Source organism: Larus michahellis, chromosome 4, assembly GCF_964199755.1.
Source record: "Larus michahellis chromosome 4, bLarMic1.1, whole genome shotgun sequence".
Lineage (NCBI taxonomy): Eukaryota > Metazoa > Chordata > Aves > Charadriiformes > Laridae > Larus > Larus michahellis.
The window spans coordinates 27963870-27991324 of record NC_133899.1 but is presented as its reverse complement, the minus strand read 5'-3'; the positions used below and the strand labels follow the sequence as shown (position 1 = coordinate 27991324).

At 42.4% G+C, this 27455-nt stretch overlaps 1 protein-coding gene across 21 annotated transcripts; it reads right to left on the bottom strand.

Annotated features, from left to right (window-relative positions):
* Positions 1 to 454: 454 nt before the first annotated feature.
* Positions 455 to 27455, bottom strand: PSMA3 (proteasome 20S subunit alpha 3). 21 transcript variants are annotated; one of them, XM_074583657.1, is made up of 15 exons: positions 26593 to 26766; positions 26337 to 26415; positions 24905 to 24983; positions 22622 to 23145; positions 21387 to 21469; positions 20179 to 20302; positions 19256 to 19357; positions 19046 to 19119; positions 18378 to 18450; positions 17410 to 17475; positions 13810 to 13856; positions 9340 to 9407; positions 9131 to 9195; positions 8488 to 8576; positions 455 to 645 (listed from the first exon to the last, which is right to left on the bottom strand). In XM_074583657.1, the coding sequence occupies exons 4-14, from the start codon at positions 22640 to 22642 to the stop codon at positions 8532 to 8534; spliced, it is 768 nt and encodes a 255-aa protein (XP_074439758.1). In that variant the 5' UTR covers positions 22643 to 23145; positions 24905 to 24983; positions 26337 to 26415; positions 26593 to 26766; the 3' UTR covers positions 455 to 645; positions 8488 to 8531. The 21 variants fall into 21 exon arrangements, with proteins under 21 accessions (XP_074439758.1, XP_074439756.1, XP_074439757.1 ...); XM_074583644.1 differs by lacking the exon at positions 455 to 645 and adding an exon at positions 25069 to 25192 and having other exon boundaries at positions 8392 to 8576; positions 26593 to 26776; XM_074583648.1 differs by lacking the exon at positions 455 to 645 and adding an exon at positions 25069 to 25192 and having other exon boundaries at positions 8392 to 8576; positions 26587 to 26773.

Here is a 27455-nt window from a genome sequence, read left to right as displayed (position 1 = left end):
TTTTAATTCCAAACGTAAAATGTTCGTTTTTTAAGACTGATTTGGTAATCTTGTGTTTGGACAGAATAAATGCTGTGTTATAAAAGCCTGGTTTTATTCTTTCTGGTAAGTAATTTTCTATTATGATAGCTAACTTATTTGTATTAAATGTTAATGCTAGCTAATTTAGCAACTATGGAAAAAGGGTGCCTATTGCCAGGGTTTATTTAAGATTGGATTCTAAAGCCAGATTTTGCATGTTTTGTCATGTGCTGTTAAATTATCTGAATATAGATGTTTAATTTCTCTTCTGTTGCCTCGTAAAGGGATGCAAGATATGGAATTTGACTACAAATATACTAAAATTCCTGTATTATTTCTAAGGACTACAAGTTCACATTGGTGACAATAGTGAGGGTATTTACAACTACATTGGGGAGGTCATGCAGTGTTGCAAAACAATAGCGCACAGTACTATAGAGAAAAGCAGCTTTAATTTAAATGTGGCAAAGGACTTTGGTTGTCATCATCTGCAATCAAATAATCAGTCTGTCTTTTAAAGCTTGAAGTCAAATGAGAATTTAGTTGCTCTTCTGGATGGTAACGTTACTTCACGTGACTGCTGAAGGAGAGCATCCTTACATATTCTTCAAAATAACATTGTCTCTGAACGCAAGCAGTAAAGGCAAAGGATTAGATCTGCCTGTCATTAGTGAATAATTGAACCTTCTGTTTCAGACTTTATAAATATCTTTTTTTTTGTGACAGGCACAAGACACAAGTTATACTAGAAATGTATCCTATGCACATAACACATATGGCCTATGTTAGTGCATCAGTCATTGCACTATTGTAAATTTTAACTTTTAAAACTCTATTTTTTAACTGGCTTCTAAATTATCTCTGCAGCTTTTTTCGGACTTCTGAGCTGTAGATGTTATTACTGGTGTAAACATTTTATCTGTGGAAGTTTTGATCTTTCAAAGTGAGAAGAGATGGCTTTCCTGCAGGATTGGACAAGTGGTTTTCTGTGTAAATACAGTCAGTCACCAGTCTACAGAGCAGATACGGTTTTAGTGTTCCTAGAATAAACGTAAGTTTAAAACATTTAAACTTGCATCTGAATCTCTAAATAGTCTGTATTCTTCCTAACAGACCACCTGAGCTTATTTATAAATAAGCTTGAGTAACCTTCCATCTAAAGCAAACATACAGGGTAAAACTTGAATGCAAAATCCATGTGTTCTGGGGAGTGGCAATTACATACTTCATTGCTATGAAAACTAACAGGAGAAAAAGTCTTTAAAGTTTTAACAATTAAATGAGGTTGCATGTTGAAGAACCTTACTGCAATATTCTGAATAAATTAAGCTTCTGAAATACTTACGAAGTACTTCTTAAATGTTTAAGTTCTGATACCTACATTGGAGCAACAGCATGGATACTTTTTCAACCTTTTGTGATACCAGACTGGGAGTAAATGTATACTGAATAGCTGTCTAATGCTATCCATATCTAAGATGTTGATTGATGCTGAAGCTAGAGAGCTGAAACAGGCTGTTGTTTCACTTTGGCAAAGAGAACAAACTCCAGGTGGATTAATTTCTCAATACCTGTTTTAATAGATTCAGCATTTTCTTGTTTTTCAGAAGTAGTTTTGAGTTATCTGTTACGACCAATCTCAATTAAGAATCTTACTTGCTTATGCTATGTTGCTAGTTTGTATCTTGGAAGGCTTCCCCCACCACCCCCCCACCCCCCCCATCTCCTGACAGGACTTCTTGCTGCAGAAGTATCCATGTTAAAAAGCAGAAGAAGGAAATAAAACTGTTAAAGAGTTATGTTCTCATATATACAGGCCTTTCCAGACATTGGTAAGTGGCTTGTTCAGCTTGGATTTTTACTAAAATATCTTTCCATACTTGTAGAGATTAAAAAATAGGATTCTAATACTGATGGTGAGTCCTTGGACATGGTCCACCTGCCAGCAAAGGTGTCACTCTCAAGCTTGTCAACACCGATAAGGTGTTGATTAAAATGATGGATTATTACAGATGCAGGTTGTAGAGCAACGTGATCCAACTGAATTGGGACTATAGATGCACGGTCTTTCCTTGTAACTAGTTTCCAGAAAGCAATGTGTATGCCAGTATAGTATGCAGCCTAGCACAAAGAAGCAAGAACTACTTCTGCAAAGCATGGCTGCTCTGCAAAAGAAAGCTTGTGAAGGCAGTAGTTCCATGTGGCCTTTCTTCTAAAGCTTCTGCTTGTCCAAATTACTTTTGGACTAGATGACCTTTAAAGGTCCCTTCCAACCCAAACTATTGTATGATTCTATGATGCTTAGCGTTAACTTGCTTTTCATCCTCAGCTAACAAGACAGCAGCTGGTCAGTACTGATTCTTTTTTAAAAGTATTAATGCCCTCAATCTTTTCAATTTAATAACATTTAATTATTTTTTGATTTAATAACATTTAATAACATTATTTGCTGTAAGTAACTGCTGTTAGTGAGAATCTACCGTTTGGCCAGTGATTATATTCGGATTTTTTTCCTACTTAGCTGCCTTTTTCAAAATATACTTTTTATTTGTGTATATTGTTCGGAGGATATTATTACCAGTAGCTAATTTCCACGTGGTTAGGGAGTTAGCTGACCAATCAACACTGCGTAATGCACGTTTAACTTGTGAATTAATTGCAAGAACATACCGTTTGCAGGACCTTCAGGGATACAGAATCACAGAACGGCTCGGGTTGGAAGGGACATAAAGATCATCTAGTTCCAACCCCCCTGCCATGGGCAGGGACACCTCCCACTAGACCAGGCTGCTCAAAGCCCCATCCAGCCTGGCCTTGAACGCCTCCAGGGATGGGGCATCCACAGCCTCCCTGGGCAACCTGTTCCACTGCCTCACCACCCTCACAGTAAATAGTTTCTTCCTAATATCCAATCTAAACACCCCATGTTTTTTCTAAACTCTTACTTGGCTTGTCTTACCATGTCACCTAAAATGGTATTTTCAGTGGGTAGTTCTTACACTGTCTTTAGGGGAGACTTCTGCTTTTTCTGTATGTGATTATACACACGTGTTTGGACTATGCTGCTGCCTGCTTTATTCTAGTTGTCCATTTTTGGTTGGCACAGCAACTTGTAAGAACCATTTTTAACCAACTGTCTCAGAGTCCTTTAACAGCTACGTACTGAAGATGAAAGAGCATCTGGAAATAGGAAACTTGGTTTGAGCTTGGTTGTACATCCCATGTTCTCAAATACTAGAGTGTACTTACTGGACAAAGAGTAAGGCTACACCCTTACCTTTTCTACTACCACCTGTTTTCTGCAACTCTGTATAATTAAACATAATAGGTAGCAAGACCTTCTACGATGGAAAGTTACAAGCAGTTGGCGTCTCAAAATAGCTCTCAGTTCTGAAGTAAAAGTAACTTCCTTGTTGCGTGTAACTTGAAAAACTGGTGGGTAGAGAAAAAGCTAGTCCATGTCTTACAGGCATACGCAACTGAAGGAAGAAAATGAGGGGGAGAGAACAGTCTCCATACTGTATTTTTGGTGCTGTTAGAGTCTTAAAATTGTCATGACAACTAATACCGTTTTTCTCTTCAGAATCTTGAAATTGTGCACTTTATTTTAAGGTCATGATTATCTTCCAGCTGATAAATGCTTAAGATGCATTGTTGAATTTGCTGTTTTGTGTTTCCTTCTATGGTTAACAGTTTTATCTTAAGGAAGAGACTTGCAAAACAGTGTATGTAGGTATTCCAAATATTCCTTAAGCGTGACTTGGACTATATAGCCAGATAGCATCCCAAGCACTATTGTGTCTGTACAGTCACACTTTCAGCACGTGGGGCTTTTACCTCTGGCCATCCAGCTATTTTTGGTCATGAGAAGGAAGTAACAAGTGACTTGATGCTTGGCATACTTCAGATCTGCATGAGACAAATTCTGTTTGAAATGTTTCCTTTCTGAGAGTCAGTACCAATACATATTAGTACTATTTCTTTTGGAGGTACCCTTATGGATATCTGCCACACAGGAGATCTTACATATGCATTACTTCTATAAGTTGTTGTTCTATAAGCTTCTAACAGCTCAATCATACCATAATTTCATCAGCAGTACTAGTCAGTTGTAATAAGGATACTATCCAAACCAGTACTTTTCATGGCCTTCTAAAGGTAGTACAAACAATGAAAACTGATTAACCTGATGCAGTAGCCTAAACTTGACTTTTTGAACTCTGCAAGTCCAGTTGCACATTCTAAAATCTGTCATAGAGATGTATGTAAGTAAACTAGATACTGGAATGTGGTTTTGGGGTTTTTTTTTGTGTTGTTTTTTTTTTTTAATTTGTCACCTGCAGTTCACCATAGTCCCCTTCTTAAGTCTTTTTAACACAGCTTCTGTATGTGGACTTGCTGTCTAAATAATTATAACAGGGTATGTGAAATATCCAGTCTTATTAAATATCAGAGTAGTGATTCATCAGGCACTAAGTAGCAGTCAGTGGATGTATGAGACTTAAAGGGAGAGGAAGCATCTTCCTGTACATCCTACTCTCGTGCCATTATTGGATCTATGTATAACACTCCTTGGTGGAGGGATGACTAAGCTAAGAGATCAGTTTGTCTATGCAGTCTTACTTTCTAGTGTTCTGTTAAAGTCTGTGCTTTGGGTCTTAAGCAACAGCATATGCTATTAAAACTCTGAGCTTTAAGCATTTCAACATGGCAAGAACTTGTTATGCGTTCCAAGTGTGTATTTGACTTTCTGCTCTATTATGTATTCTCACACATGGCCAGAACCTGGACTAAGTAGGTTACTTGTGGAGCTCAAAGCAAGAAGTGCTGCTTGGTATGGGCTAACTATGCTTCCTTCTGTTATCTTTAGAACTGAAACTTCCCAGTGCTTTGGACAGAAATAATTAAAATGAGACTGTTAAGAACCTCCTGCTCAAATCTCTAATTCAGAAACTCTTACCTTGCCCATTTATTAGCGTTGCAATGCATTTTCACATTTCAGTGTTAAACTGAAGTTATAATTGACCATTTTCAAGCCAATTATAAAAGCTAATTTTAATTTTAGGGAAGGGGATCTAAGCCCTACTTTTGTAAGAAAGCATGTTGCCTCTGCTGCTGAAGGCCAGTTCTGGGAGCCTTCAGAAGTCAATGTCACAGACTGCTGCTATTAGATCTGTCATATTGGGCCTGCATGTGTTGCAAGCACCTTTGAATCAAGTCAGCCAACTGGCCCGTCCTAGTCCCTTGGCATGTTACAAGACTCACTGCTCTCAGAGTGAGCTTACTCAAAAGTAGTAATATTTAAGTAGGTGCATGTGATATTGTCTCAAGGAACAGCTCTTCTAGAGCTTCAGCTCCACAGACTCTGAGCATACATACTTCATCCAGATGAAGCTACAAGAGACTGACTGGTGAAAGCTTTCAAATCTTTGTTTTATCTGATCAGTCAGTGTTCTCTGGGCTTAAATCAAACTCTTCCTGCTAGATATTTTTTAAGACTGGAGGGTAAGGGATTATCTACAATACAGCTAGATAATTTTTTTCATAGTCCTGTACTTAAAAGAGAGCCTCTGCTAAAAGTAACCTCTTTTTGTTGAGATTTAATATTCTTTTCTCTTGTTCTGTAACAGATCTAGTCCTCACTTAAATAATAATCTCAGATCCAGCTTGAGCCCTTCTGGAGCTTAACTTTCACCAAGTGATTTGCCTCAGACAGCTCTATATATTTAGAAGAAAAACCCATGGTCTTCAACACCTAATCAAAGTTTAATGATGCTGTGCTGTCCCACTGCATTTTTAAGTTTTTATGTGGTCAGTGTTGCCATGAGTAGCCACTTCTTTTTGGAAGATTTCTTCCATTGTTTGACACAGCAACACGTAAATACTAATTCTCAGTAAAATTCATTAAAGTTGGCATTTAGCCTATCAGATGTGGACTAAATTAGTGAAACATTACGATGGCTACTGCACAACTGTATAATTAAGCATTAAGTAACTAGCTTCAAGTTAAATGCAATGTGGTTGTCGCATTGCTATCCCAGCTAGAACTGCGACTAGGTTAAGGCTACAAAAATAGCTGTAATGGGGAGTTTGCAGCAGGTTTTCTGCTGAAATGAGAGTCCTTCTGGACTAGAAATCTATTTTAATGGGCCTTATTGTTAAAAGTTACCAATGCTTAATTTCAGATCAAATAGAAGCCTGCTAGGTTTCTGTTTCTAAATTTAAGGGAAATTTCAATGTTTAAATAGCTCACGCAGAATTTTCCTGCTTTTTTTCCCTCCTTGACCCACCCCTGCTCCTGAATAAATGCAAATATTTTTTCCCCACCTTCTAATGCTCACTTTTTTTACTCTTTCCCCATCTGCAGTCAATGGAAATGGAAGTAATAGATTATTTTTTTCTTTACCATAGATAAAGATCAGTTCTCATAAACAGGTTAAGCCTATACTCTGATAACTTAGTGATTTAATTTGGAAAAGAACCTGACAGTAATAATCACCTTGGTATTGCTTAACTCAGTATAGCCACAACAGGCAAGACTGCTGTGCAACACTTTGTAAATTTTGCAGTAGGTAGTAATACATACATACTCTTGAACTGCTTCTCATTGAACTTTACTATACGCCTTTACACAACAAGTGAAAAATCAGAGCATGGTTCCTCAAAGGAGCTTTTTAGCTAGCTACTTATTAGAGAACATGGCAACCTGGAAATGCTGAATAAGCAACTACCTTGCTCTGTTCCTACCTGTATCTTTTCACATATTGTAGAACACAGTCCTTCTACTTCATCTGGTAAACACACAACTATCTTGCTCTTCTCACTTAACCCCGAAACTGTGTAACTGTTTTACTTCTGTCCCTAATTCCGAACAGCCGTCACTGAAAGCTCGGGATGGATATGTGTAACCACACATGGGGATGGCTTTTAACTTCCATTTATCAGTGTGTCGGCAACACTTTCAGTACAGACTAAAGACAAAGTGAACAGGATTGGGTAGTTCTGCTGTCATATACAGTAAGTTAAAGATTATCCCTCAGCTAATGCTTAGAGCGATGATAGGAGTTTCCTGACTGGCACTCACTAATGACTCAAACAGCTGAATCAGCAGTAAACTTCAGTAGTAAATTCAGTTTGAAGAAATGCAACATAGAACTAAAGGCTGCCTCGGTGTAACTGCTGTATTATTACCTCACGAGGAGACACTGAAGGAGGCTGTCTGGCATGTCATGATTAACATTGGCTGAGGCAGGCCTGATCAAGAGTTCTAGCAGCCTTTGAAAGCTATGCCCAGCTTGAGTGGAAAGAGTTCAGGTACCTTGACTCCAGCTAAGGCTTAAGCCTGAGACAGTCACTAAGCATCAAGACAGATCCATCTATATCTGTTGACTTTCCCTTGCCACAAAAAGTAGAACCTGTATCTTGTAATCCCATTAGAAAAGAGACTGTAGAGGCCAAGGGTTGTTTTTTTCAAAAGGAAAAAACTGTATAAAAAAATAAACCTTTAAAGGAAAGCTTTTGTTTTAAGGGCTGGTGATCATTAATACGTAGCATTAAAGCTGAGGAGTTTAATTCATTAGAAAAGTATGCATTTTTAGATTAAGATGACTATTTTAACTGCATGTTCAAATAAGACTTCAATTTTAACTGAGCTTTAAGTTGGTGAAGTTTGTTACTTTGTCTTTCAAGACTTAGAAGTGACTAGAATAGACACTCTTTCTTTCCTAGGAAGTGGGGAACGAAAGCAGGAAAGCTCCTTTTCAACTCCTAGGAAGGTCAACAATTGATAAAGATGATTCAGAAGTGGTTTAAGAAACTACAGCTGAATGAAGCTGTTTAAAAATATGTTAGCTCTTCAAGCAGTTACATAGATCTCTCAGCTTTAGAACTTAACCCAAGCACTATTTTAAATTGAATTAGTTTTTAATTTCTCCTACTCTTCAGATGAACCTAAGTTTAATACGTCAGAGTAAAACTCCTTTTCCTGAACTCTTGCTTGTTATGTAGGCTGTAGCTATGCACATCACCTTAACCTGTAAATGGCTGTTTTACAGTTAAGTATGTTCTCATCTCTTCTGCCACGAGCAATCACAGAATATGGCTATGAATGAACCACAAATTGTTATACTGGTTAATCAAGGAATAACCAAGTACTAGTTTTTAATACTAAACTCTGCAGTATAAACAAAAGGCTTTCAAATTTCTAAGCAGATTGTTTTTCTGTACCTAGCCTGGCTCAAATAGAGTGCTGTAGTAAGAGAAAGCAACAAGAGCCTGATAATATCTTTCCTTCTTAATGTCTGTTTTGATATGGAGTGCAGTTGCTTCTTTATGATGCTGGCCTATACTCTTTTGAAGTAAAAGCCAGTAGGCAGTAAAATGGAAAATTTATTAGTCACTCAACTGGTCACTCAGTTTCTTTCAAGTACATAATAGCATCCCATGCTTAATACATTATAAACAAACCTGTTCTAAGTTAAGAAAAGTTGAACTTGTCTTGAAGTAACATGTTACATGTTGTCATCATCTGATTCATCTTCCTCTTTCAAAGATTCCTATTTTAAAAAGAAGTTTAATTAAAAATAGTTTAACAGTTGTTTTATAATGTGGGCTATAATTAGCAAAACTAGTTTTGCTGTAGCTCTCAATCTATCCAAAGCCTTGTATTCACCAGCTAGTTCATATCTTTAGGAGGTAATACTAAGCACCATCATTACTTTTAGAACAAAAGCAAAGCTGTTAAATGCTGTAAGTCTAACTTAACTTAGTCCATATAGTCTTTAAAAACTGATCTAGGCAACATGACTTACTACCTCTCCTACTCACTTACATAATTGTTGAAGAGTTAATACATTTACTTTTGAAGGAGGAACATGCCATCTGTGCAAGCCTGCTGAATTACACTGTTTTTGAAAGTAAGATCTAACCCTGGATTACACTAAACTTCACAATTCTCCTTTCAGAATAACATCAGCTAGTGCTCAAGTGATGTGTGTTTTAACTATGCATTTTCCAGCCATCACAACAGTTAGTTAGTTCAGTTAGTTCCTTCTACTCTAGACTTGATTGTCAAGTGAAGCACTGAAACACTGCCAAAGTCAGACCTTACCTTGGCATATTTTTCTGCTTCTTCCCTGATGTCTCTGGGAACAATTTCATGTTTTCCATTGGTTACTGCCAATAAAAAGAGTACAACTTAAGTAGAATTCAAACAAAAGACTTGACATACAGAGTGAAGTTAAGGAGCAATGTTTTACTTTAGTTACAGAAAGTTATAAGTTTTATATAGTGCTTATAGAAATTACAGAAATGCATTACTTTCTCCAACCCAGCTGAGTTCCAGCTCAAAAGCTTTGTCCTTTACTTCATCATGAACTATGTAGATTCTGGAAGGAACAGAGAAATCACAGATTAGAAAAGATTGATCAATAGGCTAAAAATACTTTCATCCTTTCACAGGTTGCTTCTGTTGAAGTACTCTTCTTATGGTTAACAGAAGCTCTCCCCATGCTTTCTCCCCTGCCCGTACACACAAAAAAACCATCAAAGAATTTTTCAGTCTTAATTGCTAGTATAACAATACATTAAATGATTACAGCTAAGATGCAGGTTGAGATGTTCAAGTTATCCTAATCAGAACAAACATTAACATTCAAACACTGCAGAACCAAGGCTACATCATCATTGCCTGCTTCTGCTAGATTAGGTGTAATACAGTTAGGAGTGTCCTATATTTCCCCTGTAAATCTTATTCCCGTTTACACTTAAGACTAAATCTCAACATCATAGTATCTTGTGTCTAATTAGAAGCCTGTACACAGATCTCCATATAGACTGCCATGCTTATGTCAAATATGATGGTAATCAGAATTTAAACTACAAGTGGTATTAGCAGCATACACAGTACCATCCAGACTAGTAAAATCCCTCCTTAGTCTGTGGGACAAAAATTTTACGCTATAATAGCAATACTGATTTGACTACATCATAGTATTCAGTACTCAGTGGCAGAACGTGTAAACAAACAGTAACAACCCTCAGTTGAGACATACACTGAAAACAACAGAACTTACAATAACCTGTGGCTTCACTTTTTGAGAAGGTTGTATTCCTTAGTTTGTTTCGGAAAGTATTAATAAGTCAAAATCTGAAAAATACCAGCTGCTTCTAGCCAACATAGAAAGCTTGGCGATAGTGGAGGAAGGAAGGACACCTTCAGCACCACACAAAATGCTTTCAATTAAAGTTGATAAAAGTTAACATTGGTGTCCAGGGAAGTATCACTATATGCTTATGTTCTTCTGACACTCTTCTGTCACCGTTAGACTGGACTCACTACTCATCATCGCTTAAGATGATCTATAGGCCTTTCTTACGTGTTCAGCTGGGTACAAGCTTTTTGCAACAACATGTACCATTACAAGCTCTTGAAGAAATCGTTACTCTGGGCTCTGTCTACTATTTTAGGGTTAAAAAAAATTAATTAAAATCTTTGCTATCTTGCTAAATGCTCCTAAGGAGCTGAACTTAAGCTGAAAAACAGAGTTATACCTAGAGCTGCTGTTAAGTTTTGAGCTGAGGCAGAATTAAAGAACAGAAGCCTTTTTATTACTTGAAAAATCCGTGCCTTACTTGAGCCATGACTGCTGTGAGGTCCTTGCTGGGTTTCAAGAACAGAGATCCTACAAATTTTTTCCTCTAGCTGCTGCCTTGACAGCCTCAGACACAAACTTTGAAATAAACTCACATGCTCAAACACCAATGATAGAAGCACATTTATTACTTCTTTATAATCTTCTAAGCAATAGTCATAAAATAACTGAAGAATACAGTTTTGCAGCTGCAGATTATTAAATTTGTGAAAGCACAAGACATGTCCCTAAAGCATTAAAATGAAGTGTTGTAGATACCTGAAAGGATGGTTGTATTTGTTTGAAGAGATACTAATTCATAAAGTATTTTCAAGTTAGATTACTACTGGCCAATTATAGAATCACAGAATCGTAGGGTTGGAAGGGGCCTCTGGAGATCATCTAGTCCAACCCCCCTGCCAGAGCAGGGTCACCTAGAGCAGGCTGCACAGGAACGCGTCCAGGTCAGGTTTGAATGTCTCCAGAGACGGAGACTCCACCACCTCTCTGGGCAGCCTGTGCCAGGGCTCTGCCACCCTCAAAGGAAAGAAGTTCCACCTCATGTTTAGGTGGAACTTCCTATGCTCAAGTTTGTGCCCATTACCTCTTGTCCTGTCCCCGGGCACCACTGAAAAGAGCCCGGCCCCATCCTCCTGACACCCACCCTTTAAGTATTTATAAGCACTGCTAAGATCCCCCCTCATCCGTCTTTTTTCTAGACTGAAGAGACCCAAATCCCTCAGCCTTTCTTCATAAGAGAAGTGTTCCAGTCCCCTAATCATCTTAGTAGCCCTTTGCTGCACCCTCTCCAGCAGTTCCCTGTCCTTGAACCGGGGAGCCCAGAACTGGACACAGTGCTCCAGATGAGGCCTCACCAAGGCAGAGTAGAGGGGGAGGATGACCTCCCTCAGCCTGCTGGCCACACTCTTCTTGATGCACCCCAGGATGCTAGTGGCCTTCTTGGCCACAAAGGCACATTGCTGGCTCATGGTCATCCTGGTGTCCACCAGGACTCCCAGGTCTCTTTTCCACACAGCTGCTCTCCAGCAGGTCAGCCCCCGACCTGTACTGGTGCATGGGGTTATTCCTCCCCAGGTGCAGCACCCTACACTTGCCCTTATTGAATTTCACAAGGTTCCTCTTTGCCCAGATCTCCAACCTGTCCAGGTCTCTCTGTATGGCGGCACAGCCTTCTGGTGTGTCAGCCACCCCTCCCAGCTTTGTGTCATCAGCAAACTTGCTGAGGGTGCACTCTATCCCTTCATCCAAGTCATTGATGAATATATTGAACAGGACTGGACCCAGTACTGACCCCTGGGGAACACCACTCGTCACTGACCTCCAACTAGACTCTGTGCCCCTAATCACAACCCTCTAAGCTCTGTCTTTCAACCAGTTTTCTGTCCACCCCACTGTCCATTCATCTAACCCACACTTCCTAAGCTTCCCTATGAGGATGCTGTGGGAGACCATGTCGAACGCCTTGCTGAAGTCAAGGTTGGACAACATCCACTGCCCTCCCCTCATCTATCCACCCAGTCATGCCATCATAGAAGGCTATCAGATTAGTCAGACATGATTTCCCCTTGGTGAATCCATGTTGAGTACTTCTGATAGCTTTCTTTTCCTCCACATCCCTTGAGAGATCCCCTCTGCGTCCTCCGTCACCATGGCTCCTATCTCATTCAACAGCGGGCCCACAACTTCTCTAGTTTTCCTTTTGCCTCCAATATACTTGAAGAAGCCCTTCCTGTTGAGTTTGACATCCCTAGCCAGGTTTAATTCCAAGGAGGCCTTGGCTTTCCTCGTTTCATCCCTGCATACTCTAACAGCATTCTTGTAATCTTCCCAAGTGGTCAGTCCCTTCTTCCACTTACTGTAAGCTTCCTTCTTCCACTTGAGCTTTTTCAGAGGCTCCCTGCTCAACTATGCAGGTCTCCTGCGTCCCTTGCCTGATTTCTTGCTCTTAGGGGTGCACCGATCCTGAGCTTGGAGGAAGTGGTGAATACCAACCAGCTCTCTTAAGCGCCCCTGCCTTCCAGAGCCCTCACCCACAGGATCTCTGCAAGCAGTTTCTTGAAGAGGTCAAAGTTAGCCCTCCTGAAGTCCAAGGTTGCGATTTTACTTCTTGTTGTTTTGTGAATACCGCCCACGATCCTGAAGTCTTATCTTCTCATGATCACTACAGCCAAGGCTGCCCCCAACCTTAATGTCCTCCACCAGTCCCTCTGTGTTTGTCAGTACTAGGTTCAGTAGTGCTCCTCTCCTTGTTGACTCCTGTGTCAATTCATGCTCTACCTAGAGATACTAATTCACAAAGTATTTTCAGGTTAGATTACTACTGGCCAATTCGTGCTCTACCTAGAAGAAAGTCTTCTCTCTTCCTACTATCTTTTTTCTCCCTCATTAATACATGACTTACTGAATGGTACCTTCCCCCCGCCCCCAAGTACACTATACTCACATAGAGTTTGTGGAATAGTAGTAGAAACTACAGGCGATTCTATCACTGATGTGCTGTCCTAAATTGCGTCAGTAAATTGCAAATTAAATATCTCCGGTCTTTTTATGTGGTATCAAGCTTTATCATTTAAATGAGATGAGCTATACCTTAATATATATATATCTTTAAACAAAGGGTTATGCTTTGCTTCTTTCCTAAGCACTTGAGTTTTTTAGGCAAATAGGAAGGCTGGGTCAAAGACCTCAGCTCTGTTTCTGGACTGCTACTTGATGTCTAAAGCATCAGTTCATTGTGTAATCTGCATAACAAAGTGTACAGCTCTTTCTTCAAAATCAGGACACCAAGGAGTTTCCCCCATCTGTCACCTGGTTTATATATTTTAAAGCCAGTGACTATATTCAGACAGTTTAACCTTTAATCCACTGGTGCTACAAGTTGCACCTATAAAAAGTAGATGACATCAAAAGCCATATTTTTCACATCCTTTGGCATTTTTCAGTACTGAGTAGCATGTCCCATCTCACAAGAAGAGAAAAAATATTAATAGCAGAAGATACTAGAGTCTGCATGAACACTCATCTAGTACAAATGAAACCTGGTACCCAATTTAAAAGGAATAGCTTCAGTTTGAAACCACAGTAAGCTCACCAGTACAGATTTTTGTCGAGTTGGAAAAACAGGCTGGAGACTTACATTTTCGCAACCTCTTTAACAACATCACGGCAGGTCATGTCCTTCATCTGCAGACAAAAAATACACAGCTAAAGAGAATATACTGTTTTCCATTTTCATAAGGCCAGAACAGGAATGGCTGCACACATGCCTAATGAGCTTACTGTTTAGTAGTGATAAAAGTGACAAAAAGTTAAAAGAACCAAATTTATTCTCTAGTATGTGTCTTTCAGCCTGATACATGCAAGTCATTCTTCCAGTGAAGAATTCTACAACTGAAAGATTCTATGAAAAAAAACGTTACATGGAAACTTCCCCAGTTTAAAGCACTCATCAGCTGGAAGCTGAGAAGCTGAACAGATAAACCTTGGCATCGTAAAAGCTTGACTTGTTCTTAGATGCTTTATGATCAACTGACATAAATTAATCACATGCACAGTGAGTATGGGGGACGCACCGTACCTTCATGTATAATATTCATGTTCTTTCTAGGTAGTATAGTAATACTTTTGCTCTTAGCAACATTTTAGGCAAGCAATTTTGACTTAAGTAACACCCCTAAGAGGAGAATATTGTTGAGTGTTAACAACCAATGCGTGCCTGAGCAAGGTATCAGCATCTCATTTTATATTTTCTCACTGTTAAATCACAGTCTTCTGACAGTTTCAGAGTTAGTCAAAACAAAGTGGTGCCAATTTCCATGACAAAATAATCTTATGTTTTATAGGTCAAATCTCTTGCCAGTCAACTCTTCTGGACTACAACGCAGTAATAGGTACATTTCATTAATGCAGGTTCAAAACAAGGTTAGCCTCATTTCCTTTCTCAAGGTTTCATTTGCACAAAAAAGATGGACATCAGCCTTTGATACTGCACTTACAAAAATGCACCTGTCATTATTCATTGGAACCAACAGGATATCAGTCACAAAACACAGCCCAATACATTACACATTTTACTGACACTTCCCCTAGCATAAAATGATTTTCAAGTTCAAAATAAGTTACAATTTCTTTCTTTCCCTATTATTTACACTGAGCTCAGAATGTAATGCAATAATTATATATGTATTTTACCATCTCTGATTCTCAAAATGTTTTCAAAACCTTAACATGGAAGCTAGTTTTGAGACACTGGTGAAGGAATTAAGATGACAACAGTCCTTTGTTCATGTTGAGTGTCACAGCACTTTCTGGGGAAGCAGTGGGTGAGAGAAAAAATGCCCATGTCTAGTTAGACATGCCATCACAGTCCCATCCCAAGAAGTTTCCAAAACAGAGACCTATTGCCCCAGTCCCTACATTTCTGACACTGGATCCGTAACACACACAGCACAGGCTGCTGTGTACAAATATAACTTGTGTCACACAAACGTTTAAATTGCTATATGTATTTGTCCATACAAAGTTAGTAGTGAAATACAAAAACCCAAAAGTCTGCTACTATCACACATAATTCCAAGAGAGAAAACCGATGTAAATTTATTTTTTGCCATTACCCTTTTCCCATCCCAGGTATGTTAATTCTGCAGACAATAAGAGTAAACACTGTAACAGTTTATCACAGGAGTTAATTACGATTATGTTCATATATCAAAAAGTCATATGTAGCATCAGAGCTGCACAAGCAGCACTGTAGAACAGATCAGGAGATTCAGCACTCTCCACAAGACTACAAGTTTTCCCACAGCTGAAGATATCAGACATCTGCAGAAGAAGTAACAGATGTGATTCATGCAGTGTTTTCTGCTTGCACCCTCAGCTACATATGAGGGGTTTGCATACTATGTCCCCTCCCAGATACAGCATCTGCTTTGCAGTACCTGTAAGGTGGGTTTAAAGTTTTGACTACCTGCTTGCCTCTTACTTTCCACCTGTAGTCTTCTCTTCCACAGGAAAAATCTTAGTTGACAGGCTACCGTAGGCAATGTCACCCCACAAAAGCTTTTGTATTTCTATCTTTTTCCCATTTCAGTTTTGACAAATTCATCTGGTCAAAATTAACTCTGACCTGGAAATCTGCCCAGTCTACGGTTAACAAAAAACAACAGCATGCAATACTTGACTTGTTTCACATTCCCGTGACAAGATCATACACGTTACTGAAGACATTCTGCAAACAAGCCATTAAACAAATAAATACAGTTAGGCCATATGGCACATCACTGTTCCCACGTACTAAATTTTACAGGGTCTACTGTAAAGTTAAAGCAATATGCATACTTATTATCTGTACAAAAATCAGTCAATAAAACAGAAGTGCTTGAAAATCCCAGCACTACACAGAAAGTAGATTATATGGAGTAGATTGTATGTTACCCAACATACCACTGTTCTGACAATTTGTACACATGGAAACTGAAATTATGATTTCTCAGATGCCACAAGATCAGATGATCTTGTAGGTTTCTTATACATTTAATTTGGTATTCAAGCATCTGACCAGATTCAAGACTGAACGAATCAAGTCTAGGAACATTTTAATTTTTCCTGTAAGTTTTCAGTTATGATGCTACAGCACCATAAACAGACTACTCTTAAAAGCATGAACCATATGAACTCTGAACCTTTCCATGAATAACTGTGATGCACTTCTCCAGACCAAAACCATAAGTGAGATGCAAGCAGAGTCTAAAGTAAAAATTACATGAGGCAGACCATAAGTAGGCTCATCCCCTGTTAACTGTCTCCAATTCCAAGAGTGTCAAATAGTAAAACACAAGAGAAGGACAGACATCTTTTAGGATTCTAACATAGTTCTAAATCAGCTTAAGGCACACTTTAGTCCATTTCAGTAGCCTTCTCTCCACGGACTAGTTTTGCACAGCCAACTGTTTGCATGCTCATTCAGAAGGCTATAAACAACTTCTCGGTGTGCTCTCACGGAACTTTCTTGTAACACTTCTTAAGTTATAATATTGTGCAAGCAGGAAATGCTGAACAGAAACAGCTCTTTTTGGTCACAATGATGGTGTGCCATATAGTTGTACTCTTCCAACGTTCACAGCAGTAAAGTCCTTTTCATCAGACATGTAAAAATGTTTTGAAAGGTGTATTACAGCCAGCAACAACAAACTACTTGAACAGATCTTTTGAAAAAAGGTAGTACCTCAACACTAGCCAGCTGGGAAACACTGTCTTACCCAGCAAGGACTTTATTTCTTGCCATTTCATTTTCAGAGTCATAATATTCCAGAGGTTCAGTATTCTGCAGTTCCACTCACTGTCCTTAACAAGACCAGATTTCTCAACTTTTTTAACAAAAGGATCATCTAAAACCTTTGGAAAAAAAAATAGATATACCACCCTGTACAATGCTGCCCTAAGGTTTTCATTCACAACTAAAAACTTAGTTATACTTTTATATTAACTCAATTATTTTGCTTGCTAGCATGCACAGTATATGTTTATGCTTCCTGTTTTAAACATCTGCATTCCCTATGAACAACCCATTGCCCAGGGGCAAGACTTGAGGAATACTGCTGTTATAGAGGCTAAAACAGCTAGAATGCACAAAGAAATATTCCATCTGCTTCTCCTGTATTTTATGTATACAAAAAGGTAACATAATAAGCTAGGAATATTTGTCTTTAAACAGCACCACAAAACTGTAACATCATACCTGAAGTTTCTCTATCTCTGTTTTTGCAGCCTGCCTGGCTTTACCAATGGCACATCCCCAATAACCCTAAAAAAAGAAACAAAACAAAACAAAAACACCACACAATAAAAATTATGCAAATTTCATTAAATACTAAGCCCTCTGTAGTTCTTACTGTCACTTGCATACGACAATCCTCACCCTACCCACACAGCAAGAAGGCTATAATATACAGTAAACCTTATTGTTGTCTCTTGGGGCACATTCCCAAATTGTTTAATAGAACCCAATCACTATATTAAGTACTACCACTCTTGACAGAAAACAGAGATGCTCAGTAGTTCCTGGAGAGAAATCTATCTGCTCAATTTGTTATTCCAGTGAATGGAAGAACAAACTAGAATTAGAGAAGTTCGCCTACTATGAATATATATTAAAGTGTAAACCCATAGAAATTAAGCACTTCTACTTCCCTCAACAGCTATGGTATTGGATATATTGAACAAAAATTTTAAAAAAAAATCAGAACAGTTACACTGTGTATTGTCCTGTGCCTAATACAGGGCTGAAGAAGCAGCACTAGCAACAATTAACAAAAGTATCTATTTTGATTTGACTTGCTGTTAGCAGCCAGTGTCAGAGTAAAAGCCTTCTCTTATCTGAAGCTCTCTTATCTGAAGTATTTTGTGAATGGGTTATCGCTACAATACTTGCCCTTTTAGGGCAGTGCATGGGATTTTTAATTGGATATAGCCAGGTGGAATGAACTCCCAAATTTGTGACAGACAAGCTTTAACTAGTTTCTCAGAGACTGTACTTCTAAGAAATACACAATGTGTGTTCAACAAGGGTATGCAAAACCCAGCTCTGTTCATTTTAAGCAGCGATTCACCAGATAGCTCTTTTGGAATGACACTTACTATTATCCTAAGTAGGAACTTTTAAGAGGGGAACTTATGCCACGCTGGAAATACTTTTGACACACTCACATATGAAACTCCCGATGGATCAATCATGTACAGTTGTGCACCATCATCATCATCATAGGACCCCAACATGAAACTGGAAGGGAAAACATGAAGTTAGAAACACTTCTTTTACCAACTCACACAGAATTACAGAGACTACAACAACTCAGGTTTCCTACGTTCTTCTTGGAGCAGAGCTCCTCCTATCTTACTACATTCTATTAAGCAATTTATCTGAACAGTTAGGTGTTAACCATGACAGCCCAGCACCTGCAAGTTGCAAGAAGAGTTTCACTTATCTGTAACTAGACAGCAGATCTCAGTTTAGTAGTCCCTTTACTAGAACCGCACAGTAATTGTACCTAGTCTTTAGCTAGCAGGGCAAGCAGGGTGATTGCAGAGGAAGGTTCTGCTTTCGTCACCGTCACAGATTTAATCGCATCAAATCTTCAACTTTAAAATTCAGGGACAAACTGGCAATCTATCTATGTAGAAGCCTGGCATACTGTTACGCAAATACAAATTCTTCACCTCACATTCTCCATACACAAAAAAGGAGGGGAATCTGTTTATAAGATGACTTTTAGGTTACTAATTCCAAGTTTAAAAAAGACCTCAGACAACCTAAGGAGTTTCAGTGATTGTTAAACGAAAGATCCTTACAAACAGCGTATGTTCGAAAGACTTACCTGCAACCAAAAGGTCTGACAGCACTGTATAATGTGTACGCATGCACATACATAGCCACTCTATCTGCAAGATGCTAGGCAGGAAAAGAAAAAAAAATAATTCAAAACCTTTACTTACAGATATAAGTAAGCCTCAAGTAACAGAATTTAATTCTCCATGTCAAGACTAAGAAAGCCAGAAAACCAAAGTGAACTGTGCCAATTTCTTACCTTCAGTGGAATATCATAGCCATAGTTAGATCTAAAGTTAGAAGCTTCTTCTCTAGCTATGTCTGCCAAAGAACGAGCGTCTGCCAGAAGTCCTGCTACTGCCTGAAATGAGAATTGTCATCAGCTAGGCCAAAATACCTTGCAATAACTTAATAAACTTAGTGGACAAAAGTCTAATTACGTGACTTAACCAAGATCTTTACTGAATTCTACATACTACTACAAGTGAACTCAGACTATCCATCTGCTAGCAAGCTCAAAACACGTCAATATAATTATATATTGATACAGAATAGAATTTTTCTCTAGGAAAATCAAGAACCAAAGTTATCTTCATGTTAAATAGTGTCATATGATTTGCCACGACTACACTAACCTAAACAATACTTCATATAATATATATTCAACAGATAGCTTCAGTCATTTCTGTCACACAGTAACCACTACTTGATATCATTCTGACATCACTATTAAGGATTAGCCAGTAATACGTACACCAGTCTTTAAAGAATTCAGCTGACTCCCACACTATTGAGAAGAGAATCTTATACGTGGCATGTTTTCCCCTTAAGACACGTTATTTGTTAAGTGTGTAAAAAAGCACCACTTTAACACTCGCATTTGTGTTTGCATTTGAGTTCGAACAACTGGAATGCCGAAAAGCATTTTAAAAAAATTAAAACAGCCTTAAAATATGTGTATCTTCCATTTTAAATTTGGATTTTATTCACATATGTGTGTGCAATCAAGAATAAATTGCAGAAAACAGTAAAAAAAACCCACTGACATTTCTGACTCTGTAGACAGAAACATTAAAATTACTTTCTTAATCTACTTATTACTGATTCTCCGATTCATGGATTTCTATTTTTGAGGGGGGTCCTTTTCAATTTATGAAAAACTAATATTAAATAGCACCTTACCATTCCAACATGTCGATCGACGTTAAAGAGACGTTTATTGGAACCCTCTTCATAAAGCTTAGACAGAACTAGTTTTTCTACTCCAAAGACAACACCATCCTTGCATCTTATCCCAATTGCTGTACTGAAACACAAGATAAATGTAAGTAAGTTTCTCACACAAAACTGTAGTGTAAAATACATAGCAGAGAATTAACAAAACATGAGAAACAATGACATAATTTCCACTGAAGTAGATCTGTTACAACTACACTTTGGCATTGAAGCCAACAAGGGTGGGGGTGGGAGGAAGCCAAAGCTCACTAAACCTACAAACATTTTCTTAAACAAAGGAGGACAGGGCTGCCAAAAGTCACTACCCAAATAGCTTTGGTGGCATTGTTTGGAGCTGTCACATAGCCGCTGCCCCATCACTGAGCTTAACAATAGTAGTATGAAAACCATGGACTGTTTAACCTCTCCTTTTGGTAAATTCATTGTTGATCTAGGAGATGTGACAACTCCTTCTCTAACCCTCAAGAAGTGCACCGTCAGGCATAATTACCAACCATGGCATACATGAAATACTTCTTTGGCAGCCTGTAGCTACAATGAGACACTTGGGAGATCCAGTCCATGCCTTGCTAATCGATCATCTCACTGCCACTAGAGCACAGTTGGTATTTTCACTTTACAGCACTCCTTTGCAACATACTCAAGGGAAGACAGATACTCACAGAGAAGCTGATGTGCCTTTAGCAGAATTTGGATTCCTCAGTTTCTTGATAATGGCATATGAAGTTATAATAAATTTCTGAGGCCCTAAGCACGTCAGTCTTTCAGTGCTTCAATTAACATCTATAAAATGGATTTAGATACTGCCACAGCAGCTCTACTACCATGACAGCTGAGCAGCTTACACAGGGAAATGAGACCTACAGTCAGATTTTGCCCTAAAGCATAATTTTTTTTATTGCCCTTAACACACACAACTGAGTTGACTGCCTTCCTATGCACTCTCCACAACGTAACCGTTTCTAGCAAGCAAAATGATTATACTACTTTTACGCTTAATTTGAAGCCTCCTAAAATGACCCTAGGGAGACAGTTGCTCGGAACTAATTTTAACAACATAATTTTATCTGCAATGCCATCATGCTTCTCTAGTCCAATTACGCTCTTTCAAAAAGTCCAGCCAACAGACAGAGATGCAGATACTTGTATCTTACCTACTATTCTCCACAGCTTTCATAGCGTATTCAACTTGAAATACTCTGCCATCTGGAGAAAACGTGGAAGCTGACAAGTCATACTGAAGAAAAAACACAATTCAGAAAAAAAAAAATTATATCTCAGTATTTTCAGAAGTTTATTTACTTAAAAATGCAAGACTCTCACTGCATGACATCAATGGCCATGAAGTACCAGAAGCAGGCTGCCCTCTTGCATAAGATGCATGAACAGCAGCAAACACACACTAACAGCTACAAGAAGTCATTGCGTCACTACTGGATATACTCACACTTCAAATCTCATCAATCCAGATATTGCACGGGTCTGAAATCACCATGCATTATACAATACTTAGAGCCTAAGGGGGATTTCTGTGTGCCTTTTAAATTTATTTTATATTTTTTGGAAAAAAAAAAAAGATATTTAATAACAGGAATATACTTGAAATGTTTAGAACTGTATTATGCACAGAGGCAGGCTCACTCCCTACTGGACAAGCACCACACGAGTACACAGCTGCCTGTGGGGCAGGACCAAAGGCACGAAGAGTGCAAGAGCTCCATGAACGCCTGCTGAACGACCCACCATCTAATCCAAACATGCAGCCCTGCTTTATTCCTGCTGAACTCCTCGGTCCACGCTCGAGGTGGAAGGCGGTAGGAGACCGCGGCTCAGCAGCCACTCTCGGCAGGTAGCAAGCCCTAGGGACAGCCGACAGCCCGCCCGAGGGCCACCAAGGCGGTTCGGCCAGACGTCCGCCAGCCCCGTAAGGCCTGTGCGAGACCTGGGCCGTCACCCGCAGAGCAGAACAAAGCGCCACTCTGCAGCCACCCCCGCGCCCGGAGCGTGGGCTCGCCCCGCGGCCGTTGCAGCGGCGGCAGACCCCTCCCGGCCTGTTTCATCTCCGCACCGGCCAAGACCGAGCCAGGGGAGACGAACTCCGCCCGGGTCCCCACCGGCAGCCCCGCCCCCGACCTCTGATTCCCTCGGCCTAGCGGGCCACAGTGACTCAGCAGCGGCTCCGGCCCCAGCCCCGCTGCGACGAGGCGACCGAGCTGATAGGCCGCCCGCGCCCCGCCAGCCTCCGCGGCGGCCCACCGGGGGCGAGCACGGGAGGCAGCTGCTCGCTCCAGGGCCGCCTCCCCCCCCTCACCGCCAGCACAAAGCGGACCGCTGGGCGGCGCTGCACGTGCTGCCGCCAGGGCCGCCCGAGCGAACAGGCCGCACTCACCCCGGTACCGATAGAGCTCATAGTGGCGGCGGCTCAGCCACAGCTGGACGGAGCCCCCCTCCCGCCTCGGCCTCGTTCACGCTCTGCACCGCCCAACAAGACGCGCTCCCATTGGCTCGCACACCGGCCAACCAGCGCCGGCCAAGAGGGGAGTGCAATCCCCAGCCGCTCACTAGCCGGGAAGGGAGGGGCCAGTGGGCGGGACCACGCGGCCAGGCGATGACGCCAGCCCGCCCCAGGTTGAACAGGAAGGCGGGCGGGGGAAGGCGGAGCGTCGGGCTGGCGCAGCTGAGGGAGCGCGGGGCTTGAACCCGCGAGCGACCCTGCGTCGCTTTGCTGGGGACGGCGGACAGAGGGTGCCGCTCAGCTGAGCTAGGCCGTTCTGCGGAAGGGCTGGTGCAGGGGGCTCGGGTTTCGTGATTCCCTGGGCTTCGGCTTCCCAGGCGTTGTGGGTTAATCCCAGTAGGCAGCTTGGCGTCACACAGCTGCTCCAGCTCTTGTCCCAGGGGGATGGTGGAGAGAACCTGAAAAGTAAAAGGGGGGGAAACTTGTGGGACCATCTAAGGCAGTTGAGTAGGTAAAGAAAGAGCTACATATAATAAATAAAGAATTCCTTCACTACTCCCCTGTTCTGCCAACCAGACCTGCCTTTCTGGGAAGAGTTCTGCCTCCCTGGGGCTCAGGCTGCCATGAAACTTCCTAGCCTCGTACAGCCCTCAGAACATTATCGTAGAATCGTAGCATGTCACAGCCTGGAGGGGATCACTGAGCCCAACTCCCTGCTCCTCGCGGGACTACTGAAAATTAAGTCTTATGACTAAGAGCATCATCCAGACGGTCCTTGAACTCTGCCAGGTTGGTGCTGTGGTCACTTCCCTGGGAAGCCTGTTCCAGTGACTGACCACCCTCTTCGTGAAGAGCTTTTTTCTACTGTCCAATTTGAACTTTCCCTGACGCAGCTTCACTTCATTTCCTCCTGTCCTATCGCTGGTCACCAGAGAGCGGGGACCAGCGCCTCTCCCTTGAGGACGCTGCAGACTGCCATGAGGTCACCCCTCAGCCTTCTCCAAGCTGAACATGCCAAGTGAGCTCAGGCACTCCTCCTATACATTGTATAGATTTAATTATTTTCTTTTTTGATATTATTATTATCTTTTTATTATTTTTATTTTTCTTTAAAGTAGTTTAGTTTCTTTTCAACTCGTAAGTTTCTCTTCAACTCATAACTCTCTCATTTTCTCTCCTGTCCTCTGAAGGGAGACGGCAGAGGGAAAAAAAAGGAGAGGGAAAAAGGGCGACAGGGGAGGGGCCGGAGGGAAAGAAAGCAGACAGAGGGACAGGGGAGGAAGAAAAGGGAAAGGGGCAACCAGGCATGGCAGGGGTGGGAAGCAGAAAGAAGGAAAGGGGGGGACAGAAGATAAAGGGAGAAGGTGGGGAAGAGAAGACAATGGGTGGAGAGGAGTGGGAAGAAAGGTGGAAAAGGGGATGGGGGGGAAGAATGGGGAAAGAAGGAAAGAGGTGACAAAGGATGGGGGCAGGGGGGAGAAAGGGAAAGGTGAGAGGGGGGAGAAAATGAAACTGGGGAAAGGGGGAACGAGGGGGAAAGAAAGGGAAAAGAGAGGACAGGGGTGCAGGGAAAAAAAGGGGAAAGAGGGACAAGGGAATAAGAGGGAAAAGGGGGACAGGGGAGGCTGAAAGAGAGAAGGGGGGAAAGAGCGACACAGGACAGAGGAAAGAACGGGTAAAGGAAGTAGAAAGGGGGAACATGGGAGAAGGAGGAACCAAGACAGGGAAAGGGCTGACAGGGATTTATGGGGCATAATGGGGACAGAGAATGGGAAAAAGGGAGGTAGCTCCCCCCATAGGGAAAGGGGGGGACAGGGGACAGAAAGGAATAGGGGCAGAAAAAGGAAGAAAGGCAGCGTAAAGATGAAAGGGGGAAAGGGCAGACTTGGAACGGGGGGAATAAAAGGTAAAGGAAGTGGAAAGCTGAGACGTGGGAGGAGGAGTGTCAAAGAGAGAGGAAAGGGGTGACGTGAAATGGGGGGGAGAATGGGGAAAGAGTGAAAAGGTGGACAGAGGACAGGGGGAGGAAAGGAGAGGCACGGGAGAAGACAAGGGGAAACGGGGAAAGAGGTGACAGCAAGCAGGGGGGTTAGAAATGGGGAAACACGGGATGGTGGGAAAGTAAGGGGGAAAGGGAGGACTCGAGATGCTCGCCCTACCCCCTGCAAAATACTTTCACCATCACCCAAATAAAGAAAAACGATATCACCAACTTACACGGTACGCAGCAAAACCCTTGAAAAAAACCCAAGTTCTGTCTTCAGTCAAGTTGGGAATTCCTCAAAATGCAGTACACCTGGAATAAAAAAAAAAAAAGCCTCCTATTCAACTCCTCCCCCACGATGCTTCCCAGAGGCACGGTGGCTTATCTGGCGGCTCACACGCGCAGCCAACGAAGGCAGCGAGCTCCGGGTGCTCTGTGCTGGTGGTGCGCTCTGTCGGGGATGGCTGGGAGGGGTCCTTCCTCGCTGCAGGGACCGTCTGTTCCCGGCTGGAGGCACCTGCCTGGTGGAACCCCTTCGTTTTCCTCCTCAGCCAGTGCTGGCAGGCGGCTGTACCCAGGCACCCCCTTGGAAGCTAGAGACCCTTGGCAAAGCAGACCCATCCCCACTGCAGCCTTTTTAAGCCCTTGGCCCAGCCCCTGCTCACCTCATGGGTCCCACCTGGGCTGCCTCAGCCCCAGCTGGAGCCCGCTGGGAACAGGGGCCTCTGCTGAAGCCCCACAGCACATCACCCCCTCACCTGAGCCTGTCCCCCATGGCCACCTCTGCATCATCTTCCTAGATGCTCTCCCTCCGCTTTTAGGGGGAACCCCATGTGACACACACCGTCCCCCCCCCCAAAAGGTCTTGTTTTGACTTAAAAATACCATCCAGAGTAACACTACAACCTGCTGTTAAAAAAAAGAAAAAAACACAAACAAACAAAACAAAAAACACAAAACCACAAACATTACACCCCACACAAAGCAGCCTTAGCATCGCAGAGATGCAGTCTGCTTCACTGCTGAACAGCCCCTCCCACATAGATCTGCTCATCCCAAGACAACCCCACTAATTAAAGAGCTGCCCACACCACCTGCTGATAGCTACTTGATGGGAGTTGACTCTACCACCTTTGCCTCAACAGCCTTGTTAGATCCCGAGGAACATGCCGAGCCCCTTGAGTGCAAAGAGCAACAAGGACATCAAAACCTAAGGAAAGCCCAAGACACAGAAGACAGAGCACACAAACTACGCAAGGGCAGACACAGGCCGGAGCTGCCCTACCCAGCACATGCTGGCTTCGTGCTGAAGAGGCACCCGCTCCCGTTACCTCCTCAGAGGAGACTGCTCCCGCACAGCCCTCTGCTCTACCCTGACTTTAAAACTCCTCCCTGAAACCCTCAACCTTGGCCCCCTGACACAATCTACGAGGGGCCTGCTACAAGCTGCAAAAACCCTAGCGACACCGTGGCACTCTGCGGGCGATGGGGAAAGGTGATGAGCCATGCCATACCCTGAATGGCGCTATGCCTTACATCCCGGCTGCTTTCTTGAGAAACGCTGAAGTGCCATATATGCAGATGCATACAAAACGCTCAACCTAACCCCTACAAGATATTTTCTCATCATCAACCCAATTAAGAGAAACAACATCAGCAACTCACACAGCACACTGCAAAACTGATATAAACAGACCAGTTGCCTCTTCAATGCAGTCAGGAATTATAGGAAAACGCAGCGCTCCTAAAATAAAGGAAAGCATACTATTAAACCATCTGGGCACCCCTAAACACTCATCACAAAGTTACTGACCTGAAAAAAAGGAAACAAAAAAGCAGCACACCAGTCAACTTTCTACTATACAGGTGGCTGGAGGTTTACTGGTTCCTGAAGGTCTTAGCTCAGCCTTCTTACCCTCACCTCTGCCTCCCTACATGCCGAAACACGCCGGCCCAAACAGCTGAGCCTGCCCCAAGGCTGCAGCCAACTGAAGGCCCAGCAGAGCACGAACCCCGGGGGGGGCCCAGCAGCAGAACCAGCTCCTCTGCCGGGGCTGCGGCTCACGCACCCCGGGCCCTGCCCACCACCCTTCCCACAATCCCCTGGGAAAGGGGCGGGCCCAGAAGACGTCCAGGCGGCCCCAGAGGCAGCAGGCCCTTCTCTCCTGCTTTATGTTCCCAGCAGGCGAAGCGCCACGCCTTTTGAGTTCCATTTGGGACTCGTCTCTGGTGATTCTCTTACCGCTTTTGTTGCCGTGGAGAAGAGAGTTCTGCAGGGGTCGCTTTATTTTGGCGATCTTCAGATATTTTTGTGGTTAACTCTTAATCGTGCTGTATGGTTTTGTAAGAGTGCTGGAAACGTGCGATTTCCAGAAGACTGAAGAGCACTTCCGGGAACCTGGCCGACCAAAGTGCCATGGAGACGCGCGTCGGCGGACTGAGGGGGCCCCCTGGAGGACCAAAGTGCCATAGAGACGCGCGTCGGCGGACTGAGGGGGGCACTTTCCGGGTCCTGGAGGAGCCGGGCCATGGAGATGTACAGCCGGAAAACTGCCGGGCACTGCCGGGGACACGGTAGCGCATAAGAGCCGATGTTGGAGCGCCGCCAGCCACTCCCGAGGCCGGGCGGGCGGCACCGATCGCGCTCCAGGTGGCGCGGAGCTCGCCGGAGTCCCGGCGGTCCCGGTTCGCCCTCCGGTCGCCGCTTTCTCGAGACCGTCGCCGGACCGGCCTCCGCGAAGCCGCGGCTGCGCACGAGCTGCGGAACCAACGCACGGCGCCGCC